The sequence below is a fragment of the Eublepharis macularius genome, chromosome 4, assembly GCF_028583425.1.
Source record: "Eublepharis macularius isolate TG4126 chromosome 4, MPM_Emac_v1.0, whole genome shotgun sequence".
Classification (NCBI taxonomy): domain Eukaryota; kingdom Metazoa; phylum Chordata; class Lepidosauria; order Squamata; family Eublepharidae; genus Eublepharis; species Eublepharis macularius.
Window position 1 is genome coordinate 169,322,157 of NC_072793.1, and position 9,645 is coordinate 169,331,801.

General features: G+C 54.1%; 1 protein-coding gene across 1 annotated transcript; it reads left to right on the forward strand.

The window, feature by feature from the left end:
* Positions 1-388: 388 nt before the first annotated feature.
* LOC129328742 (tapasin-like) lies at positions 389-8,977 on the forward strand. The gene is made up of 8 exons (XM_054978010.1): positions 389-497; positions 810-1,028; positions 1,755-2,054; positions 3,692-4,024; positions 5,673-5,999; positions 7,198-7,287; positions 7,379-7,404; positions 8,042-8,977. Exons 1-8 carry the CDS (start codon positions 470-472, stop codon positions 8,051-8,053), a joined length of 1,335 nt encoding a protein of 444 aa, XP_054833985.1. The 5' UTR covers positions 389-469; the 3' UTR covers positions 8,054-8,977.
* The last annotated feature ends 668 nt before the right edge of the window (positions 8,978-9,645 follow it).

Genomic DNA, 9,645 nt, shown 5'->3' on the forward strand with positions numbered 1-9,645 from the left:
AAGAGACTGGTCACAGACGACAGGAAGGACCTGACAAGAGCCGTCAGGAGGGCTCGGAGCTCCACGCCTTTCCCTCCCTCCCTCCCGGCAAACGCACAAGGCAGGACGAACGACTGGCTGGGCTCGGAGGCTGCGGTGCTGGAGCGGGATCGGAACCGGGAAACGGCCCGTGTGAGCGCGCGGCAGCCAAAGACATGCACCGGGGCCTTGCCAGGGGTCTTCTTCGCTGGGTTCTCAGCCACCTACCCCCGTACCACCAGCGACCCCCGGCCGGGCTCCCCTTCCTCGCCTACGGCCCGGTGGGAGTCTCGGAACCACGGCGGGACGGCTTTGCGGGCCAGGAGGAGGCGCCCGCCCCGGCCCCGCTCCGCATGCCTAGAGGCGCACCCACCAGACAGCCCGCCCCGCTTCCTCCTCCGGTCCGAAAGCAAAAGTGGAAGCGAGGCGGCCGCTGGGCTTTCCGAAGACGATGGGCCCCCCTACTCTTCTCCTCCTGGGTGAGCCGGATGCCTGGGTCCCCCAGAGGCCCGGGTCCTTGTCCGGCACTCGCGCAGTGTCCCGCGAAGGGGCGGAGATGGAGGCCCCCCGGACGCCTGGGTTCTGCGGGGGGGAGGGAGGGGAGCTTTGCCTGTTGCACAGGCCGCGAGTGCCGGGGTGGGGGTGGGGATCGGCGCCTCCGGGCCTCCTCCAGTTTGGCGGGGTATAAATAAATGCAAAAATGCCCAGGGTGCTCGGGGCACCTTGCAGAGGGGGCATCGGGCGGGCCCAGCTTGCCTTCCCCCTCACCCGCAGTTCTCTCGGTTGTCTAGGTGTGGCGCTGAGCTCCGCTTCTTCTCCGGGCCCCCCCGCGGCAAGGGTGGCCTGCTGGTTCGTGGAGGAAACCGGAGGTGGCGGCTCGGTGATGCCCAGCGCCTTGAGCCAGCGCCGGGCCCTGTTGCTCCTACCCCCGCCGGGGAGACGAATGGACGAAAGGCTGGAGCCAGAGGTGCCAGTCGAGGTGGAGCCGGGCTTGGCCTTCCAGATCCTTGGTACTCTTTCCCCCCCCCCTCCTTGGTACCCTCCCCCACCACCCACACATACATGTGGGTATCCCTCGTTGCTTCTTGGCAGTGTTGCGAAGTGGTTAGAGCGTCAGGTTAGGGGCTTGGAAGAACCAGGTCCGAATCCGCACTCTGCCATGGAAGCTCGCTGGGTGAACTTGGGCCAGTCACACAGGCAGATTTCACAGAATACAACAATACAATCAACAGGGTGGGGCATCCAATAGACAGTGCAATACATCTGGGCTGGAGGAAATCTGGAACCTCCTGGGGAGCAGAAACAGTGGTGAAGCGAAGCATAAGTTTTAACGTGACACATTAAATGATGCAGCAGTTACATAGCAGAAAACCTACTGACAGCAACAGATAGTACTAACTGTATACAGCTGTATAACCCACAGTCCCTGTTTACCCCAAGCTTTGTTCTGAATGAATAGCCCTGTTGTTTGTGTTAAAAGCCCTCATGAATTTTGCATAATTTATGGAAAGCCAAGAGGTTGAGAGACTTTTCCTGACCTCAATAGACAGGCCATTCCAGGCGGAGTGGCGGGGGGTGGGGGGGGAGAAGGGGATGGCAAATTCAGGAGGGAACAGAGGCTGCCCTCAGCAAGGGCCAGGAGTGGGACTTCAGGCACCAGACAAAGGCAGATCTGGTTCTGATCACCCCTATGACGGTCTCATCAGTCCATCTTTTCCCAATTTCTGTCTCTGCAGATCCCTCTGGGATCCTCTGGGGAGGGAGCGAATCCAGCACTGCCCCACTCTGGCTAGGGGCAGACCCTGACCAAGTCTCCTGCGAGATCAACGCTTACTCTCCACAAGAGGCTCACGTCTCCTGGGCGGCAGGGCTGGTGGGCGAGGAGGGCTGCCCTCGCTCCTTGGAGAAAGGAAAATGGTTCATCACAACCATCCAGAACCCAGAAGCAGGTTATGGGGTCAGCAGCATCCTTCATGAAGAAGAGCAGTTGCCTTGGAAACAGGAGGCGGCAGCCAGCAGCATCACTACGGCAGCAGGTACCCAAAGGGACAGCCTCTCTCAAAATCTTCATCAGCCTACAAGCAATGGAAATGTAAACACTTGTTTCCAGTTTTTTAGAAAAGGCTGGTAAAATGAATACAATTTAGGTTGTATTGTCGAAGGCTTTCACGGCCGGAGAACGATGGTTGTTGTGGGTTTTCCGGGCTGTATTGCCGTTGTCTTGGCTTTGTAGTTCCTGACGTTTCGCCAGCAGCTGTGGCTGGCATCTTCAGAGGTGTAGCACCAAAAGACAGAGATCTCTCAGTGTCACGTCAGGAACTACAATGCCAAGACCACGGCAATACAGCCCAGAAAACCCACAACAACCACAATTTAGGTTGCAATTCTAAGCATGCTCTTTTTTTTACCATTAACTTTCCGTAACCCCACAGGGATTTCAAGTCAAGAGACATTCAGAGGGGGTTTGCCATTGCCTGCCTCTGTGTAGCAACTCTGGCTTCCTTGATCATCTCCCATCCAAATACTGATTAGGGCCAACCTTGCTAAGCTTCCAAAATCTGACGAGAGCAGGCTACCTGGACCATTTGGTGCCCAGAATAAACTCAACTGAATGTTGTGAGTTTTACTTCTGAGTGAATATGCACAGGATTGTGCTTGAAGTCAAAGAAGCAGGTGGATTGATCACTTGAAAGCCTTTTGACCTACAAAAAAGGTGCCACCACTCATTAGACAACACTTAAAAAATGACTTTCTTTTTGCATGTAAATGACAAATGTTACCAAAAACTGTCTCTGGCAGGGTACCCACTGAATAGAGCTTCCCCCTCCTCCCTTGCATGCAAACACAATAGCAGGAGGAGATCTGGTCTCTGCCATGGCTGTGCCTGTTTCTCATCTCTGGAGGAGTGTGCTATTTACTTCCTCTGTTGCATGCGCCCATCAACAGTACAGGGGCCAGCCCCAGTAGCACTCGGATGATAGTTAAGAGAGGCATGCTGCAATCTGAGGCAAGCTCACCCGGGAGTGAGCCCTTGTGGGATTTGCTCTTAAGTAACCATGCCTAGGCAAGCACCAAGATTTTTCTTGCATTGACAGCACTACCTGTTGGGTTGGGCCCTTTCAACAGGTCCAGAGGCGACGGTGGAGGGCTGCTGGAGCCAATCACACCAAAGGCCTCGAAGGAACCACCAGATGGCTGAGCGGAGGGTTTTTTTCTGACCTTCTGTAGTAACAAGTTTGGTGGAAGCTACAGCTTGTGACTCCTCCTTGAGGCAAATATGTATGAGGGGGGGATTCTGGAATTTGGGGACAAGGGGGAGTTGAAGCCTGGAGCAACCACACTCTATTCAAATATGTAGTAGGCCAGCTGCATCTCCCCCCCCCCCGGTATGTAAGCCATTACACTGAGCCTGCTGTGTGTGGGGGTTATGAGCCCCCCACCCCACCCATGACCAATGTGTTTCCAAGATGGCATACATGCTCATATAAGGAAATGTGGCCTGCAAGACAGGGGTGCCCGCAAGTGCCATGTGTAGCAGAAATCTCTCTGGGCAATGGTGAGGAGATTGGCCAGTTTCTGGCCCTCGCCCGGTGTGGTCAGATGTTTGTGGGAAGAGGCCAGTTTTCACGTTCCAACCACTGCTTCCTCATCTCTTTCCCTCTCCTTTTGCCAGCAGTCCTGTCTGTGTTCACTCGGACCCCGCAAGTGCAGTCCCGCCTGGGTCAGGATGTAGTTCTGGATTGCGGATTCTCTGCACCAGCTGCCCCCTTCTCGGTGGAGTGGCGCCATCAGCACCGCGGGGCAGGACGAGTGATACTGGCATATGACGGGGCTGCTGAGCGGATCTCTGTGTCGGAGAAGGGGGTGGAGCTGTTCCTGGACCCCGAGAGTAACAACATCTCCCTGTGCCTGCGCAACGTTGGGGTCCACCGGGAGGGCACCTACATCTGCACTGTCTACCTGCCCCACTTGCACGCCCAGCAGGCCTTGGAGCTGAAGACGGTGGGTGAGTGACTGGTGCCAGCGTCCCCCTTGCGAGAATCAAAGGAGGTTTATTGGCTGCTGCTCTGCTGTGCATAAAAATGTCACATTTCTGGAAACTTTGAAGCCATGGGGAAACCCCATACCCCTACCCCTGAAAAAAGCCAGAAACTCCCCAGTTCAGGCCAGCCTCATCATCATGTCTCAGGCAGTCAGTGGATGCTAGGAAAGATCTGCGGGAAGCCACTGCCAATCTGAGGAGAAAAACCTGAGAAGGGTGGACTTGGGGGTCTGATTCGGTGGACTGCAGCTTCACTGATTTAATGTGATTTGAAACTGACCCGTCCGCATAGTGAGCCTCTTTTCACACACAGCTGCGTAAGTAAAGAAGGGGCAGGGTAAGGCTGCAGTTTACTTTTCTCAGATGTGAGGAAGATCTGCTGCTGAAACTTGATGTGCCAGCTCTGCATGGCCAGAGCCAGAGGTTCGGGCAAGGTTGAGAGGGCTTCCCCGGGAGGCAGCTGCCTTTTCTATGGGGCTTTGAGTTGGAAATTGCTGTTCTTCGAAAGCAGAAATGCTCTGAAGTAGACACTAGAGAGAGGCCGTGGCTCAGCAGTGCTTTGCCTGCAGACGGTTCTGAGTTCAACCCACAACATTTCCAGCTCAGTTAGGAGGGAAAGTGACCCCCTCGCTTTGCTGCCTGAGGCCCTGGAGAGCCACACACAAGAGGCAGCCCTGACCTTCAGAGACCAGTGTTGTGGCTCAGAAGAAGGGAGTTTTCCTGTGGTGGTTTCCACACTGGTGATTTCCCCTGGGTTCAGTGCAGTTTGGATGGTGGGGGGCAGGTTGTCCCTCTTCTCCACAGCATCATGGTGCATTTATGCAGCTCCCAAGGCTTCCCTGACTTTCCCCTGATCTTTCCCAGTTCTGCTTCGCTGCCACATGTTGGGAAAGATTTTGGCAAAGCCTGGATGGCTGCCACGTGAATGGAAAAATTTGGATTTTCCCTGTCCCGGAACAGAGATTATTACACTGTTATAGTGATAGAATAATAATAATAACATTTGAATTATATAGCGCTTTTCAGAACAACGCCAACTCAGAGCAGTTTATGAAGTATGTTATTATTATCCCCACAACAATCACCCGGTGAGGTGGGTGGGGCTGAGAGAGCTCTAAGAGAGCTGTGACTAACCCATGGCCACCCAGCTGGCTGTTTTTTTTAAAAAAAAGTCCTGTGGGGGGGGGGTTGTCCTCTTCCATGGGAAGGGGGCAGGAAAATAATGGGGAAACCTGCCAGGTGGAAGCCCCATTGCAGCTGCGCTGTATTGGTAGCTTCAGCAGCAGCAGAAGGAACCACACAAGCCTATGCGTTCATGTGAATAAGCCACATTTTCTAACAGCCCTCTGCTTGGCTCTGTCTTCTGCTGAGATCAAATGTTCAACGGGTGGCCCCTTCCAAGGCAGGGGCTCCACTGACCAGTCAGCCCCTGACCTCGATGGTGCCCTCAAGTCAGCCCCACCTCTGCTCTGTGGCTGGTGTAGGGATGGCTCGGCCACGTGGGAACCCCCAGGACTGAGTGCTGGGCTTACCAGTTCTTTCTTTTTCACATGAAGGGGGGTGGGGGAGGGCTAGCTCTGCTTTCTGGTAACACCAGTCTTTCTCCCCACAGAGCCTCCGCTGGTGACCCTCCGCCCCATCCCCCTCTTGGTGTCCCCCAGCAGCCAGGCCGAGCTGGCCTGTGAGATATCTGGCTATTACCCACTGGGGGTGTCTGTGAGCTGGAAGCGACAGAGCCCAGGGACTCTTCAAGAAGTGCTCCTTGACACCTGGGAGTCTGGGCACAGGCAGTCACCTGATGGCACCTTCAGCCTCACCAGTTTTGCCCGCCTGGGAGCTGTTCAGCCCGAAGACCATGGTGCCTCTTACAGCTGTCATGTGGCCCACATTGGGCTGGGGGCTGCTGGGTTGCAAAAGGCCGTGAAGCTCCATGTGGCAGGTAAGTGCTGCTGTGGGGAGAGGTGGCTATACCTGCAAGTGGCTGAAGCCCCCAAGCTTGTGCTAAGCAGGGGGCTGAATGGTGGAGAACTCAAGGTTCCAGTGCGAAATCCTTTGTTCATGGCTCAGCCTCACTTAGGAGGAGACATGAGAAATTCTGAAGAGTCCAGTAGCAGCTTTAAGACTAACCAACTTTATTGTACCTTAAGCTTTCGAGAGCCACAGCTCTCTTCGTCAGATGCATGGATGGTATGAAGAAACTGACCAGAGATATATAGGTGGTGAGGGGAGGGGGGAGAGGGTGCAGGGAGTGAGGGTCATGTAAATGTAAATAAATTACAAAAAGTCATGACCCTCGCTTCCTGCACTGAGTGGCTGTTTTACGATGTTTTAATATAATTGTAACTGCTACCACTGTTTTTCTCTTTATGTTTACTGTCATGTTGTGCTCTGCTCTGAGTTCGCTTGCAGAAAGAGTGGATAAAAGTAATAAAGAAAGAAAGAAGGGGTGCTGTCTTGGGGGGTCTTGACTTGCAGTTCAGTGGCTTGGGGAGGTATGACAGGGTCATCATTTGAGTGGTCACAGAACTCTTTTTAGCCCATGTGCACAGATGCTTAGGCATTGCTGCAAGATGTGACCTTCCCTGGCAGGCTTTTGGGGTTGCATTTAGGTATTTTGTTTGCTTACACACACTTGTGCAAAATTAGCATCGTTTGGGTTTTGGTACCATCGCAGTCTGTCTTTCTGGGAAGACATAATTTGAACCTAACAAGTGGTGCGGCAGATCAGCTGAGATCTCCGCTGAGTCCAGCTCAGCTGTGATTTTCTGCTTTCAGTTGCTGAGGGAGGCCTTAGGGAGAGCAAGCAAAGGAATAAGCACAAAGGTGGGGTGAGGTACAGCTGGCCAGAGGTCAGTCAGAAGCAGAGGAAAGCAGTTCAGAGGTCCCAGGGGGAGCATTGAAAGCATTATTGGCTTTAAAAGGAGGCAGTGTGATGGAAGGGCTAAAGGTTGGGCCGGGACTGGGGAGAACCAGTCCAAAGCCCCACCTTACAGTGTGAGCATTGGGCCAGGCACTGTCTCTCAGCTGAACCATCCTCACAGAGCTGTCATAGGGAGGGAAGGGGTAAGTATGTGTGTGGGGGGAGGGGCGTGCTGGCTGCCTCTCACATTTCCCCTCTGTTTCTCCCTTCTCTCAAGGCTCCTCTGGACCCTCTGTGGAAGACGCGATAGGGCTCTTCTTGGTGGCCTTTGTGCTGTACGGGATTCTGAGGCTGATCTTCAGGCGCAGTAAGCTATTCCCTTGCAGACAGGTTCCGTTCATCGGTTCCCCAACTCCCATTGGGCCCGTTTAATCTTTCCCTTTTTTTTCCTTTTACAGTCGCTGTCGACACAACCAAAACTCAGGTAAGTTCTTGGGTCAGCCCCGGGGCCCGCAGTTAAGCCTTCGTGCCTGACCAGTCTGCCGTCTTCCTTTGGTCCAGCTCTTGAAGCCTAGCTCTTAGAATCCCTCCTACAAATTCTCCAGAAGGTTTTCTGGGATGAAAGAGAGGTGTTTTAGAGATCTGGGCCCAGCTTCATGGTGGTGGGGGGGGGACCCTGCTTTGGGCACAGAAGGCCCTTACATCTGTTCCGGTGGCATCTCCAATGGCCCTGGGATGGGAAAGGCCCGAAAGAGCTGCTGGTGGTTAGAGGAGGCCACCCTAAGCTGTTGCTGTGAGGTAGCTTTGCCTCTTCACAGGCCAATCCCTCTTGGTGGCTCCAGGGGGAGCAGTTGGGTGGCCAGGAGTTCCTGTCTATTGCTGCAGTTCCTGAATGGTCCCAGCCCCTCAGACCAGAGGCCAGGCAGCTTTTCTGTGTGTCTCCCCAGTGGTTGTCTGAATCCAGGGGGCTTCTGTCTATGTGTCAGATGTGTCCAGTACCATAGGCTTTGATTGATGGGTTGGGATACAGCCAGACCCCTTTTCAGAAAACCAGGGAGACATTCTGCTTTGTTCTTCTTACAACATCAACTGAGCCTCACAGGCCTCTCTTCTCCCCACAGAAACTGGAGTAAACTGGGACTGCTGCAGCCGCGTTTTTTTGGGGTCTGGCCTCAGATCCCTTTGAAGAGAGGATAGAGTTAAAACTGGTCACAGATGAAAAGGCTCCCTGCCCCCCCCAATCCCATGCTATGTGTGATAGTACCCCTGCCCTGCGGGGTGGGGTGCTCGAGACTCTGTTGTGTGTAGTGCTATAATGGGAGTGGGTTGGACTCAGGGATGGTCACGCTCTACTGAAAGACTGTTTTTGTATGTCTGTTCCTCATCCTATCCCTCCACCCCAATTGCTGCCTCTGTTCGGGGAGTCTCTGGTGAAGGGCAGTGGTTATATAACAGGATATTTGGCCTCCGTGTAGAAGACTTTGTGTAGAAGACCGAAGAAATCCATTGGGCCGTGCTACATATTCCTTGCAGAAGACCGTGGGTTGCAGGAGGGGAATTGGCGCGCTGGCTCTGCAAAAGGAAAGGGAGTGATTCTTCCCTAACACACAGCTGCCCTGCCATTTCTTCCTCTGTTCTGACCACAGCAGGAGTAGGAACTGTGCGTGGGATGGAGGGCTTCTTCACTGATCTTCTTGGGGGTGATCAGGGGCAGTCTCCTGCTTGTGTATGACCCTTCCCCTGACTGCTGAGAACACTGCACGAGTCCTGGGCCTTCACTGACTCTTTCCATATGGACTGAGGCAGGTGCACCCTGCGACCGGTTTCCCCCAAAGGCCCACTGTATGAAAGAGCCAGCTGGGTGCAGTGTTTATAGAGTGGGTTATGGAGGAGAGCCAGCGAGGAATCCTGACATTGTCAGGAAGATTACCTCTGCCTAATTTGCAAAACCCTGTTCTGTCTGCTGGCAGCAATTGTAAGCCCTGGGGCAGAATGAGCATCACTGCTGTGTTTTGTGCATCTTCCACAAGTGATAATAAACACGTTTCAGAATTGTACTTGGTCCGTAGCATTGATGTGTTACATTGTGAGGCTGAGGAGAGATGAAAACAGAATCCATCTTGGGGACGTGTGAATGTGGAGAAATCAGCCTGTGTGATGGAGATGAAGGTGGTTGTGGCTGTTTTTATTATTACTCTCAGCAAGGAGCTGTCCACAGGCAGCTATGGAGTCCCTGCTGAGCACCCCCCCTTGCTCTCCCTGGTGTCAACCCAAATCTTCAGGAATTTCCCGGCCTGGAGTTGGCATTACTCCAGGCAGCCACTGATCGCTTGCAGCCTCGTAATTAGTCAGCCCGTGGCCGCCTAGCCTAGAAAAGTTGCCAAGCTCCTCCCCAACGCGCGCGCACGCTAGGAGGGAGGCGGTTCCGTTGTCTGAGCTTTCTCTCCCCCTTTTTCCATTGCGCGCGAAGGTTGTCAGATCCCACTTTTGAACGGGGACTAAGGTGCCCTGGTCCAAAATGGCGCCTGCCTTTGACGAAGAACCCATTTGCCCTTCTTCAACATGGTGGCTCATTTCTCTTCCGGAATGACGGCCTCTCCCTGCTGATTGGAGGAGAGCAGCTGTTTTCTGCGTTCCGATTGGGCAGGGGGAGGTATCCGGAAGTGGGGAAGGTTGCCCTGGTCTTGGGGCGCTTCCACGTGGGGGAACGAGAAGAATCGGGACC

Bases quoted from the DNA above. Each gene is read 5' to 3' on its own strand.
- LOC129328742 (XM_054978010.1), top strand. From the start codon at position 470: ATGGGCCCCCCTACTCTTCTCCTCCTGG. The intron at 1,029-1,754 runs GTACTCTTTCCC...CTGTCTCTGCAG, and splicing joins CTTGGCCTTCCAGATCCTTG to ATCCCTCTGGGATCCTCTGG. The intron at 4,025-5,672 runs GTGAGTGACTGG...TTCTCCCCACAG, and splicing joins CTTGGAGCTGAAGACGGTGG to AGCCTCCGCTGGTGACCCTC.